Source organism: Mustela putorius, unplaced genomic scaffold (genome assembly GCF_011764305.1).
Source record: "Mustela putorius furo isolate JIRA1106 unplaced genomic scaffold, ASM1176430v1.1 tig00000738_pilon_pilon_pilon, whole genome shotgun sequence".
Taxonomy (NCBI): Eukaryota; Metazoa; Chordata; class Mammalia; order Carnivora; family Mustelidae; genus Mustela; species Mustela putorius.
The window spans coordinates 3,147,386-3,161,597 of NW_025421463.1; the positions used below are offsets into that span (position 1 = coordinate 3,147,386).

A 14,212-nucleotide genomic window follows, 5' to 3' on the forward strand; every position below is an offset into this window, starting at 1 on the left:
ATTTTAGAAAATTCTGTCCCATTTTACATGTTTGCAAACCTTTCTAATGTTTGGCGTACTAGAAGCTGCTAGATTCCATACCTGTGTTTGCACTGGGTTGGGGTGATGTGGGAAGTCACATAGCCTTTGGAAGTTGCAGTGTGTGTCCGTGATTGCAGGAGAGTACCAAAAAGCAAAGAAGTTGTTAGTATTATGTGAGGACAAAGTGTCTGTGCACAGCAGAGAAAGTTTTGAAAAGAAAGAAGGAAGAATCCAGCTCACTGGATGGGGCTTAGTAAAGCATCAATACCGGGAACCGTGGTTCCGACCCCCACGTGACAGCCAGGCTTACTGGACCTAAAGCATTTCTGGTAACATATGGAGAGTCTGGACCGTGCTGGAACATGCTAGAACATGTAGGTATTTACATTTAAGTTAATGAGGATTAACTAAAATTTACAACTCGCTTTCCTGATCTTCATAGCCACGTTTCATGGGTTCTGTGGCTTGTGGTTACTGTGTGGGATAACAGATCTAGAACATTCCCATCCCCGTCACTGCAGGAAGTTCCACTGAACAGCACTGGCCTAGAAATAGGCCTCAGTACATGCAAGACTTCACAGGTGGCACGAGTGGCATTTCAGACCTGAGGGGAGAGATGAAAGGAATTTGGGGTTAGTTGCTATGAATTTGGGAAATGCGGAGTAGATCCCTGCTTTAAGGTTTAAGTTAAGGAATGTACACGTAGAAAAGTGAAGCTTCAGGGGTGCTGGGTGAGCATTTTTACGGGTATTGAGGGAATGAATGGGGACGGGCCGTCTAAGAGAGAGAGACGCGAAGGGAGAGCCCAGCTGCTTACAAGCGAGAAAAGCCCATTATGAGTAAGATCGGTGAACCGCTGGGGAAGGTCCACACTGCATCACCGTACGGAGTCTTTTCAGACTAATAAGATACAACTAGAGCCAGTGACAATCATATCTTTTAATTTTTTTAAAATTTATTTATTTATTTTAAAGATTTTACTTATTCATTTGACAAGGAGAGACACAGTGACAGAGGGAACACAAGCGGGAGGAGTGAGAGAGGGAGAGGCAGGCTAACCACTGAGCAGGGAGCCCAATGCGGTACTGGATCCCAGGACCCTGGGATCATGACCTGAGCCGAAGGCAGGGTCGTAACGACTGAGGCACCCAGGCACCCCTTATCTTTTTTTTTAAATAATAGAAAATACAGGTGCCTGGCTGGCTCCTTTGGAGAGCACGGGACTCTTGATGTTGGGGTCATGGGTTCGAGGTCCACATTGGGCGTGCAGATTACTTAAAAAAATGAATGAATGAATAAACTTTAAAATAAATGTGTAGTGGGGCGCCTGGGTGGCTCAGTGGGTTAAAGCCTCTTTCTTCGGCTCCGGTCGTGATCCTGGGGTCCTGGGATCAGGCCCCACATGGGGCTCTCTGCTCAGCCAGAAGCCTGCTTCCCTTCCTCTCTGTCTGCCTCTCTGCCTACTTGTGATCTCTCTCTGTCAAATAAATAAATAAAATCTTTAAAAAAATATATTTTTAAAAATAAATAAATAAAATAAATGTGTAGATAAATAAAACATGAGGGCTACTTCCCATCCATCCGGCTGGCCAATATTAAATGGTTATTACCCGGAGCCGGCGAAGGCATGGGCGGAGGGTCAGGCCTGGGCGCCCTGCTGCTGTGTGCGTTGCTGAAGCCTGCGTGTTCCAGTGCCTTACCCACGTGGAGTTTTCTGCCCAAACTCCACTTTCCAAGATGTATCTAAGGAATGGGTAGGGCAGGGAGGATGGGCAGAGAGACGTTGTTTATGAAGGAGGGTGTTCCAGATGATTAAATGCCCTTCGGCGGGGAACCGGCAGTCCCTTTGTCCAGTGGGGGCTGGGCCGCCGGGAAAGGAGGCGCGGGCGCTCAGAGGCTGATGCCACGTGGTGGGTCTGCAGAGTGTTCGGACCTTAGAAGAGCAGGCGGCAAGGCGGCATGCGTGCTCTGATCCCATTTTTGTTAAAAAGAAAGTATAGGTGCTTATTAGAAAGCGAAGTCTAAAAGATACACAGAAGATCCCAGCATTCGTTATCTCCGAAGGCCGTCCCAGGATTTTTCTTTACCTCCATATATTGGCATTCTTTACGCAGAGCTTGTCCAGCCTGAGCCCTGGCCCTGTCCTCACTCGATCAGGGCAGGAGGGCCCCACTGTCCCCCTGAGAAACGGGAGAAACGAGGGGCGCCTGGGTGGTTCAGTCGATGAAGAGTCTGACTCTTGATTTCAGCTCAGGTCTTGATCTTGGGGTTGTGAGCCCGGCATTGGGCTTCACACTGGCCGTAGAAAAATTTAAATTAAATTAAATATAAATAAATAAATAAAAAGGAAAAAAATAAGAAGAGAAAAGAAATGGAAAAAACAGTCAATATCCTCCTCCCTGGGACCCGCAGAGGCTCGTGCCTTCTGCCTACAGCCCATTTCTTGGAGGGGAACACTGAGGACCACGGTACTCAATGTACAGGTGTACCTTAAGCTGGGTTGGTCCTACCTGTCAGCAAGACCCCCTCCATGCAGCCTCAGGCTCAGGCAGTACTAATTGCTGTGGCTTCAAATTATCTGTCCTTTCCTGCCCGGTCCCTGCTGTGATCGGCGCCCCCAGTAGTCCCTTTTGCTGAGCACTTCACGGTGCTGTTGGTCGTGTGGGGCGGAGAAGATGCTTCCCCGGATCTCCCGTGGTCTGCCTCCCTGGGGAAGGCCCTTCTGCTCCAGCCCAGGGCCTCAGGAGTGGTTCGTGAGTGGACAGAGCCCTTTGGCGCCCAGTGTATAACAGTGCCTTGAGGTCAGTCAGGCCGACCCCCCCCCCCGGCCCTGAGGAGCCCCGTCTGTCTGGGAGTGACCTTGAGATGCACGAGGCAGAGAAGCCTGTGATCAGAGGGGCTGTGTGAGGAGTAGGTTGCTGATGCCCCTGGGGAGTCCAGGAAGGCTTCCTGGAGGAGGTGACACCAGGTTGAAGGACAGGGCCACATGGCACCAACTGGACGAAGCCAGTGGGAGCAGAGAGTGGGGTGCTGTAGGCCACAGTGTGGGCGAGGCTGTGGAAGGAGCAGGTGTGATTTGGGGAATAGTGGTCTGCATTTCCCGATTTAAGGCTGTGCAGCCTGAGACACCAGAACATAAGGAGACTTATCCAAAGGATGAGGGACCCGTCACCGCTATTTTAAGTGAGAGAGTCGTGGTGCAGGTTTTGGCTTGTTTCCTCCCGGTCCTTCCCTGTTCTGTATTTGACCGCACCTGTGTTCAGCTGTTTGCTTCCTCCACTCCCTGTTATATCAGGGCACATGTCCCCACAGCGGTAGGAAACATCTGGAATGAACATAGTCTGCAGCGTCTAGGTGGTCGGGCGAGATGAGGAGAACGGGGCGCGCATTTTGGGGAGTCTGGGTCGGCTCCGCCAGGCTGCCGTCCTGCAAGCTTTCCCACGCGTGTGGCCCACGGTGGGCGGGATGGTGAGCCATCCGGTGACAAGTGTCTCAGAGGCAGTCCTCCCTAACCTCCGGGCCCCGTTCCCCCCACCCCCAGACTGAGAAGGACATCCTGCTGCGGCCGGAGCTAGAGGAACTGAGGAACGAACATTCTGCTCGCTTCAAGCTCTGGTACACTGTGGACAAAGCCCCTGAAGGTGAGCGACGGAAGCCCTGGGTGGGCTGGGCTGGGTGGGGGGTGCCGGGCCTTCGATTCATCTGGTCTCCGGTGGTGCTCAGGGTGGCTTGGTGAGAGGGAGGTGGTGTGACCGCATCTCACAGATGAGGGACGGATCAGAGAGGGCAAGTAAGTGTCCCACGGCACCCAGCTAGAAATCACCGGCAGTGGGGCTTGAGCTCACATCCTCCCCCAGAGCCTGAGGCCTCTGCCCTTGGTGGGGGGCTTACTCTGGGGCAGGTCAGCAGGGTTACTGCAGTGGGTAGGGGCAACTGCTCCTGCTGTGACGTCTGTACCCTGTAAGGCATGTCACCATTTTCTCCCCAGGCCCTGGGGCGGGGGGTGGTCTGGGCCGGGCCGGTGTACAGTGACCCTCCTCCTGCCCCTCCGGGATGCCAAAGTCGCGTAGCTGCCTACGAAACCCAAAACAAGGCTGCCCCTGGAAGTTAAGTTCTGCTTCATTCTCTGGCTGTGGGTAGAGATGTGGGTACAGGAAATACCTCAATTTCGTTGCTGGGAGAAGAGTAGTATCTCAGGCTTCTTGGTCTGTGACGCTGGTGGTATTTGGCTCCAGGGTTGGGACACTGTAGGGAGTACTGTGACTGCAGCCCTGTAGGTCAGGTCCTTCTACTTTTCAAGAGAAGCAAGGACCTGCATCTGCACTGGAAACTTCTAGATGTTGGAAACTGGACATTTTTGTAGCCTCCTCATGGTGCCCCAGTGTGGGATCGGCCACCCTGCCCTTGCTTTGCCTCCCCCTTCCCCTGGGGCCCACGGTTCGCCGGGCTCAACTGTGGTGTGGGGACTGTCCCACCTCTGCTTCACCCAGAACCAAGCAGGTGGGCTCTAGGGGCAGGTGCCCATCTCTTGAGCTGGGTCATCTGGGTCCATCTTGGGAGAGAGGAGCCCTCCTGGGGTAATCAAGCCGGGTCCCGGGCCTCCTGGCCAAGAGCTAGGCGGAGGCGTGGATGGATTGAGGACCTGGCAGCAGTGCTCCCAGATCGGTTGCTGGCCGGCCAGCCTGGACCCACCCATCGGAACCAGGCTCCTTGTCCGCTCTGTTCCTGAAGCGGGCTTGGCCTGTGAGCTGATGTTCTAGCAGGGGAGGGCTAGGCAGCCAGGAAACAGATTTATTAGCCAAGTTACAGAGCCAAGTAGCAGCTGGTTAGTGAGACCGACAAAGTACTGTTGCCCTTGGGCAACACCAGAATTCGGGGCACTGACCCCCATGTGCCGTCGAAATTCCATATGGAACTTTGACTCTGCAAAAATGTAACCACCCATAGCAGCCTTACAAATCGCCAGTTAACGCCGATCTTGTTAGGTACGCGTGTTCTTACGGTACGCTGGCATAGAGAGAAGCAAATGTTAACAAGAAAATCATAAGGAAAATCTATCGATGGTACCGCACTAATGGCCAAAAGTGCATATGTGTGTGGACCGTGCAGGGGAGTGTGTGTGTGTGTGTGTGTGTGTGTGTGTCTGTTTCCCGCCCCTGCTGTTCACCGGTCAGCTGTAGGGTCAGGCAGGGACGTCTGGCCGGGGCACCTGGTCTTGGAGTTGCTTCTTTTCCTAAAAAAGGAACGTGTTTCTCTCCTATCAAGGGTGGGATGTTTCCTCCCTGCTCCTCCTGGGGTAGGCTAGGCTTAGCACTCCTGGTCACGGAGGAGGGGGCCAATGCTGACCCCTGGTGGTGACGCATGGCAGTGCCACCCCTTGAGTGCCCCCTGCTGGGGGCCATTGGAACAGTAACCCGTTAGCAGGTGGGCAGTCGAGTTACCGTTTATTACTACCGTGACCCACCGCTCAAGAGGAGCTGAGGTATGGCTACGGCGTTAGGTATCACAGTTCTGGGTGCTGAGAGAGGGCACAGTGGCCGGCGGGCTGGGCTGGCGTGGACATGAAGGAACAGGGAGTGGGGCGAGCTCACGTGGCAAATACAGCTGACCTGTGTTTTGTGTTTCCCCACGAAGCCACCTTCAGCATGCATATAAAGAAAAATATACTATTAAAAAAATCGTGGTAAAATTGAGCTAGCTTCTATACCTGCACATTTTATACACTTAGCAAGTAGAACTTCATCCCATGCAAGTTCTTAAAAACAGACTTAAACCTCCTCCACCTGATTCTTTCTTCCCCTACCCCTGCCTCTGGCAGCCAGCAAAATCTGTTCTCTGTATCTGTGAGCTTGGGGTTTCTTGCTTTTGGTGTTTTTTTTTCTTTGTCTTTGTTTTTATTTTTTTAGATTTTTGTTTTTGACAAAGGGAGACACACCAAGAGAGGGAACACAAGCAGGGGGAGTGGGAGAGGGGGAAACAGGCTTCCTTCTGAGCAGAGAGCCCGATCCGGAGCTCGATCCCAGGACCCTGGGATCATGACCTGAGCTGAAGGCAGATGATTAAAGACTGAGTCACCTAGGCTCCCCTTTATTTTTGTTTTTATTAATTATTTTTATTTTGTTTTTGTTTTTAAAAGAGTCCTCATATAAGTGAAATCATACAGTATTTTGTCTTTCTGTCGGACTCATTTCTCTCAGCATAATGCCCCCGAAATCATCAGTGTCACCACAAACAGCAAGTTGTTATTCTTTTCTATGGCTGAGTAATATTCCATCATATGGAAGGGCTTCAGGACAGCCTCCCCCCCAAATGTGTCACTTAGGCATGTGGATTATTTTGAGCCGAAGGCACTTGAGACCCTGCTGGTCTCGAGAGAAACTTTTATCCTTTCCATAACTGTACAGAAGAATCTAAATTGGGGGTCCTTCCCAGAATAAGGGCTGTTAATGGAGGTAGATTTTATCTGAGTGACCCGCCTGGTACCACAGACATGGGATCACTGGACATCTGCTCTTCTCACCCTGTGAAATGCATTCCTTCCCTCCGAAATCCCAGACCCTTACCCCATCTCCTTCGCTCACGATGACATGTGAACCTCATTGTACCTGCCTTTGGACTGTCCGTGTCTGTGTGGATTCCCTGTGTATATGCTGTTAAATTCGATTTTCTCCTGTTAATCTCTCTCCTGTCCACTTGGTTCTTAGCCCAGCTCAAAGGCCCTTTGCAGGGACAGGATTTCCTGCCCCTGACAGTATGTATTTATTTAGTTATTTATAGATTTTATTTATTCATTTGACAGACAGAGATCACAAGTAGGCAGAGCAGCAGGCAGAGAGAGGAGGAAGCAGGCTCCCCGTTGAGCAGAGAGCCCGACGCGGGGCTCGATCCCGGGACCCTGGGATCATGACCCGAGCCGAAGGTAGAGGCTTTAACCCACTGAGCCACCCAGGCACCCCGCTCACAGTATTTATAACACACTTTCTTTACCCCTGTATCCATTGATGGACATTTCGGCTGCCTCCGTATCTTGGGTGCCGTAAAGAGTGCTGCAGGGAAGCTGGGGTGCAGATGTCTGAGTTAGTTTTCATTTTCTTCAGATAAATATCCAGAAGTGGAACTGCTGGATCCTATGGTGATTTTAGTTTTAATTTTTTTTTTAAAGATTTTATTTATTTATTTCACAGACAGAGATCACAAGTAGACAGAGGCAGGTGGAGAGAGAGGAGGAAGCAGGCTCCCTGCCGAGCAGAGAGCCCGATGCGGGACTCGATCCCAGGACCCTGAGATCGTGACCCGAGCCGAAGGCAGCGGCCCAACCCACTGAGCCACCCAGGCACCCCTTTAGTTTTAATTTTTTGAGGGACCCTCTGCAGTGCTTTCTGCAGCAGCTGCACGGGTTTGCCTCCCCAAACCCACAGTGTGTGAGGGTTCGTTGTCCTCCACATCCTCGTCGACACTTGTTTCCTGTCTCCTTGCTGACGGCTTCTGACTGCCGGGAGGTGCGCACACAAGCAGGATATATGTGTGCTTTTGGATGGAATGTCCTAGAAGTGTCTTAGGTCCATCTGGTCTGACATGTTCTTTAAGGTCAGTGTTTCCTTATTGATTTTCTGTCTGGGTGATCTATCCATTGATAAAAGCGGGGTATTAAAATCCCTTGCTATTGGGGATTTTAGCCCAGCTCAGTCAGTTAAGCGTCCAACTCTAGATTTCAGCTCAGGTCATGATCTTGTGGTCTCTTGCAGTTGTGGGATCGAGCCCCACATCAGGCTCTGTGCTCAGGACAGAGTCTGCTTCAGATTCTCTCTCCCTCTCCCTCCTGCTCACTCACTCTCTCTCTCAGATATATAAGTAAATAAATAATATTTTTTTTTTAAAGATTTTATTTTTTATTTGACAGACAGAGATCACAAGTAGTCAGAGAGGCAGGCAGAGAGAGAGAGAGGAGGAAGCGGACTCCCTGCCGAGCAGAGAGCCCGATGCGGGACTCGATCCCAGGACCCTGAGATCATGACCTGAGCCAAAGGCAGCGGCTTAACCCACTGAGCCACCCAGGCGCCCTAAATAATATTTTTTTAAAATCCCTTATTATTGGGGCGCCTGGGTGGCTCAGTGGGTTAAGCCTCTGCCTTCAGCTCAGGTCATGATCTCAGGGTCCTGGGATCGAGTCCCGCATCAGGCTCTCTGCTCCGTGGGGAGCCTGCTGCCTCCTCTCTCTCTCTGCCTGCCTCTCTGCCTACTTGTGATCTCTGTCAAATAAATAAATAAAATCTTTTTAAAAAAATCCCTTACTGGGCGCCTGGGTGGCTCAGTGGGTTAAGCCTCTGCCTTCAGCTCAGGTCATGGTCTCAGGGTCCTAGGATCGAGCCCCGCATCGGGCTCTCTGCTCAGCGGGGAGCCTGCTTCCCCGCTCTCTCTGCCTGCCTCTCTGCCTACTTGCCATCTCTGTCTGTCAAATAAATAAATAAAAATCTAAAAAAGAAAAAAATCCCTTACCATTACTGTGTTGCTGTTTCTCCCTTTAGACCTATTAGCGTTCGCCTCGCGTAACCGCGCCCTTCCGCGTGTGCACCGGCGCTGACCGGTGGCCTGTCCTTGTCGGCTCGGTCTCTTCCTCCAGCATTCTTCGCCTTTCCGTGTGCACAGGGTGTTTTCCCGGCCCTTCACTCTCCGTCTGTGTGTGGCCTTACAACACCTAAAGCGCGGCCGATGGGTCTGGTTTTCCTCGCATCCCAGTGCCGCGTCTCCCCGGGTCGCTTGCAGGTGCGCGGGGAAGCGACTCCGCAGGTCCCGAGGGAACTTCTGCTCATGGATCCAGCACCTGCTGCTGGCCCATCCCCCACCCACTCCCTCTGATAAACGCCTCTTCCTTCTCCTCAGTCCCTTTTCTGGTTTGTCTGTTGCTGGGGTTTTTTTTTGTTTTTTGTTTTTGTTTTTGTTTTTGTTTTTCTGTTTGTTTTGTTCTGGAGTTCCATGTGTGAGCCACATCATCCGCCATTGGTCTTTCTCTCACTGACTTCACTTAGCAAATTCTCTAGATCCTTCCTCGTCGCAAGATCTCCTGGGTCTTACGGCCCACATTCCATTGTATGCACGTACCAGGTCGTCTTGACTCATTCAGCGGATGGACACCTGGGCTGCTTCCAGAATTTGGCTTTGTAAATAATGTGGCTATAAACACCAGGCTGCGTGTCTCCCTTTGAATGAGGGTTTTCGTATTCTCTGGGTAAATAACCAGTTGCGTGATTCTTGGCTCATTTTTTAATTTTTTGAGGCAGCTCCATACTGTTTTCCAGTGGCCGCCCCGTGTGCCTTCCCACGCGCAGCGGCGACGGTCCCTTTGTCTCCGCGTCCTCCCGATGCCTCGTTTCCTCGTTTTTGATTTTAGCGTTTGTGACAGGTGTGAGGTCGCATCTCATTGCAGTTCTGATTTGCATGTCCCCGATGAGGAGTGATGTGGGGCATCTTTTCACGTGTCTGTTGGCCATCTGGATGTCTCTGGAGATATGTCTGTTCATGTCTCCTGCCTATTTTTTAATTGGATTGTTTGGTTTTGGATGTTGAGTTGTATCAGTTCTTTATATATTTTGGATACTAACCCTCTGTCAGATAGGTCATTTGCAAGTATCTGCTCCCATTCTGTAGGCTGTCTTTTCGTTTGGTTGGCTGTTTCCTTTGCTGCGCAGGAGACTTCCATTTTGATGTAGTCCCAATAGTTTATTTTTGCTTTAATTTCCCGTGCCTCAGGTCCCCTGTCTAGAAAAGTGTTGCTGTGGCTGATGTCAGAGAAATTACTGCCTATGTTCTTTTTAGGGTTTTTATGGTTTCAGGTCTTACATTTAGATCCTTAACCCATTTTAAGGGTGTGTGTGTGTGTGTGTGTGTGTGTGTTGAACAGAAATGGTCTGGCTTCATCCTTTTGCATGTAGCTGTCTGGTTTTCCCAACACCATTGGTGGAAGACACTGTCCTTTTCCCCATTGGATATTCTTGCCACCTTTGGTGAAGGTTCACTGACCATATAACCTTGTGTCTATTTCTGGGCTTTCTGTTGTGTTCCATTGATTTATGTGTCTGTCTTTGTGTCTGTATAGACAGGTCTTGTTTCTTCTGCACTCTGCCACTTTTGATTGGAGAATTTAGCCCATTTACAGTTAAAGTAGATAGTGACACACATGCACTTGTTGCCATTTTGTTCATTGTTCACTGGCTGTTTTGTTCTGGGGGACCAGGCTGGGGCGGGGGGGCCCAGCACGAGCATTCGCTCTGGATCAGCCTCTTCATTCTTCAGTGTTTGTTGAAAGAAGGAAGAAATTCATAGCACACGAGACTGACGGTCACGGGGAGGGGACTTGGGGCAGGTGGGCAGTCATGGGTCAGTCACACGGCCACACTGGGACTCACCTGGTCTTCTGCCCGCAGCCTGGGACTACAGCCAGGGCTTCGTAAATGAAGAGATGATCCGGGACCACCTTCCTCCCCCGGAGGAGGAGCCGCTGATACTGATGTGCGGCCCCCCGCCCATGATCCAGTATGCCTGCCTGCCCAACCTGGACCGCGTGGGCCACCCCAAGGAGCGCTGCTTCGCCTTCTGAGGGCCGGGCCCTGGCTGCTTGCACGCCTGCCCCGCGTACTCACTGTGCCCTGTCCACACTCACTCCTCCTGCCACTGTTCTGTAACATCACTTCCTTCTCCCACATCTCATGCTGTGGCCCCGGGCTCGGCCTGGCCTGCCTGTGCTGGGCTGGGTATCCCGCTGAGCTCCCCCAGGGACCCCTTTGGGAGCAGGGTTTTCCTACACATGCGCCGCCGCTGGCCACCTTCTGGGGCGGGCTCCCGTCTGGCCCTCCTCGGTTCTCACCAGGGATGCTGGGCGGCCCGGCCCTCCCCTCCCTCCACCTCACCCACCCACACACTACTAGGCCCAGTCGCCAGCGCCATGCTCCGCCCACCCCTCCCAGGGCAGACCACAGTCTGCTAATAAACCCAAACGCACAGGCAGCCCAGAGCGGCAGGTGCCAGGGATGCCCCAGCCACTTACTCCGGACCCTCACCAGCCACCCCTCACTGCCTGCTCAGGGCCGTGGCCAGGCCTCAGCACCTGACCCTACATGACAGGTAACACCCAAAAGTCCTCTGGGCAGGGGACGTGCGTGGGGTTGGGAGTCTGCACCTCTACCCCAGGACCCAGGCAGGCCCCAGCCAGCAGGGAGCTGGTCCCCCCACCCCCCCACCCCCCCGCAGGATGGAGTAGGAGGCGGGGCCTGGCGGAGGGCTCCTCTGGTGGGCACACACGCCCTCTGGAAGCCTCCGCATCTTCCCCAAAGCACCAGAGCGAGCGTTCAGGCAGCTCTGGGCGTTCCCAGCTGTCAGTCTGGTGGCCCGCCTCGGGCTCTGGGCCGCCAGTGCTGATGGTGGAGCTAAGACAAGTGTATTTATTCCTCTGTCCCAGAGCCACGCCTCCTGCTGCCTGCACCCTGGCAGAGGGGAGGTCTCATCTGAGCAGCGTTCTCAGTGACCTCGATGTTGCCTTTAGACAAGGGTGGGGTTGCCTCTTGCATATGGGCTTTTTCAGAATCATTTATGAGCAGAAAAAAACGTTAAAATAAAACTTTGCTACTACTAACCCTTCTGCAGTTCCCTGAGGCTCTGTGATTTGTGTCATTGTTGGGGGGACAGCGGGAGAGGAGACAGGAAGGGGCCCGGCGCTTATTTCTAATGTGTGTTGGTGTTTGTCCTGTATGGTTTGGACTGTACAGAAAACTATGCACAGGAAGAAAATACTGGACATCCAGAGGCCGACGCCGGTTGCTCTGATGAAATCACATGGCCCATCGCGGCCTGCTGCTTCCCCCCTCATCAGATGGGCTTTTCCCTGGGTTCACGCATTCTCCATAAGCCCAGGTGGATCATGATTTATTTTTAGCAAATCCCCTACCCTTGGACATTAGGCTGTTTCCAGCGTGCGGACCCTGGGAGTCCAAGCTTGAGACCCTCCCTTTGTGCCCAGCGCCCTCAGGCCCAGCCTCATGCGCATCGTCTCAGCAGTGTGAAAAGCTCCCTCCAGCCCTGGGTGGTACAACTCTGTATGGCCTCCATTGCTTTGCCCTCTGGCCAGCCCTGAAAAGCAGGGAGAAATCACTGGCCTCCGTTTCTGCTGGAGAGGACGGCCTTCAGGTTGGAGGTGGGTCCCCAGGTAAGGCAGGTATCGGGGTCTCTGTGGGAGGCTGCAAGGGGGTCGCTAGCTTCCTTGTTCCTTCATGCACTGTTCCAAAGGCCAGAGACTCGGCTGCAGCTGCCCCCGCACGCCCTCTCCTACTCCTGGGGTGCCCGTGAGAAAGGTTTAAGACAGATGCTGGACGGTGTTGTGAGATGGTAAATGCCAAGACAGAAATCAGGCCACAGGGCAGCGTGGGAGTGAGGACTGCTCTCTTTTTAAAGAGACAAGGAAGCTGGCCCTGCGGGGGTAGGTGTTCAAAGTGGGGGGAACAGCAAGTGCAGACGCCTTGTGTTTGGAACAAGCTTGTGGCATTACCTTCCCCAGGGCTTGCTGCTCACTCCCCAGAAAGCAGGTCGCTGAGGGGACAGTGGAAATGAGGCTGGAACTGAAGCACACTAGATGTGCTCTAGAGGGAGGGACCAGCAAGTGCAAAGGCCCTGTGGCAGAGACCTGCTGGGCATCTCCAGGAACATCGAGAGGGCCAGCGTGGCTGGACTGGGGAAGAGAAGAGGAAGGGGAAGTGTGCAAGAAGCTGAGCCTCAGACCAGGGAGTCCCTTTCTCCTCTCCTCTTACCTTCCATTCTGGCCTGGGCCCCCGGAGCAGGGCTGGGACTCCTCACTGGGCAGGAAAGGGCTTGGCCTGGGAATCCCTTCACACCTACTGTGTGCTGAGGACTGCAGAATACTGGGCTCACATTAGGTCTCCTCATCTGGGTCCCCTCCTAGAGGATGACAAAACAGGCTTGCGTGTCTGGCTTTGAATGCACACCTGTCTAAGCGCACAAGGAGCTGTCCCTGAGCTTAGAAGGGCAGGGATTGGACCTGGTCCCTACCCTCTCTCCTAGTCTCATGACCTTCCACCCTTTCAGACCTGACATCCTTTTAAAATAATATTTATAACCGCCTCTTTAGGATCCTGAAGTGGATTCACAGGTAACATCGCCAGCCTACACAGAGAATTTAAAAATCAGGGCGCCTGAGTGGCACAGTTGGTTAAGCCCCTGATTCTTGGTTTTGGTTCAGGTCTGATCTCAGGGTTGTGAGATCGAGCCCCGAGTGTGGCTTCATGCTCAGGGCAGTCTGCTTGGGTTCCTCTCCCTCGGCCCCGCCCCCTGCTCTCTCTCTCTCTCTCTCTCAAATAAATAAATCTTTAAACAAAAAGTCAACACAAAACTCCAACTATATTATAAAAGAGCAGGAAAGCAAAGGAATTTATAAAATGATGCCCCTTGCAGGATGTAAATACTGCCCCAAATCCCCCAGAAGGGGGGCGGGTGGCTACAGATTTGCCCAGATGCCTAGTCCCTGGACCCTCAGCCCCAAATGCAGCCAGACGCCCAGTCTCTGGTGAAAGGCAGGTGGTTTTCCCAAGTGGGGCACGATTCTTGGTCTATTTCCAAAGAAAGCAGGCCCAGACCCTTCAGCTAGGGCGCAGCCGTGCTCCTGGCCATTCCATGTATGTTCACGCCCGGCAAAACGGCCCACGTGTCCATCCGAGAAACGAAGCCCCGCCTGGGAGAACTGTAACGGGTCTCTTTCCTCCTGGATCGTCCCGGGCCTGGAATGTCCCAGGCGCAGGCATTGGGAGGGCCCCTGCCCCCAGTCCCCCAACCTCCACCTGACCAGATTCCGGATCCCTGTCCCTGGGATAACCAGACACCGCCCTGCAAAACTTTACCCCCTCCGACATGCGTCCAGGGGAGGGCCACTCAGCTGGCCGCTGATGTCTGTTAACGACCTTAGTGAACTGGCTTTAAAAATAACCTTTCAGTCACTTAATTACAGTTCACTTAAGGCGCGACAGGAACGTAAATCCCGCGGTCCTCCGCCCCCTCCCTCGTTCCTCTGCACCTGCGCTCCTCGGTCTGCACCGGGAGGGTTGCGGAGGGTTGCGGAGGCCGAGCCGCGGCCTCCCTTCCTCGGGCCTCGTCCCCGCGTCGCTCCCATTCACTTCCAGGGAGAAAGTGAGGG

General features: G+C 53.0%; 1 protein-coding gene and 1 long non-coding RNA gene across 3 annotated transcripts in view; one reads left to right on the forward strand and one right to left on the reverse strand.

Annotated features, from left to right (window-relative positions):
- The window catches only part of LOC101693176 (NADH-cytochrome b5 reductase 3), a 28,758-nt gene extending 17,111 nt beyond the window's left edge, over positions 1–11,647 (forward strand). For both annotated transcript variants that reach the window (XM_045083759.1, XM_004771193.3), the window contains exons 8-9: positions 3,563–3,662; positions 10,443–11,647. In XM_045083759.1, coding sequence (XP_044939694.1) covers positions 3,563–3,662; positions 10,443–10,615 — 273 coding nt within the window. In that variant the 3' untranslated portion in view covers positions 10,616–11,647. The remainder of the gene's footprint in view (positions 1–3,562; positions 3,663–10,442) is intronic.
- The window catches only part of LOC106003658, a 15,799-nt gene continuing 1,587 nt past the window's right edge, over positions 1–14,212 (reverse strand). The window contains exons 2-3 of the long non-coding RNA XR_001176268.2: positions 12,816–12,963; positions 1–625 (exon numbers count right to left, since the gene is read on the reverse strand). This is a non-coding gene — a long non-coding RNA (uncharacterized LOC106003658). The remainder of the gene's footprint in view (positions 626–12,815; positions 12,964–14,212) is intronic.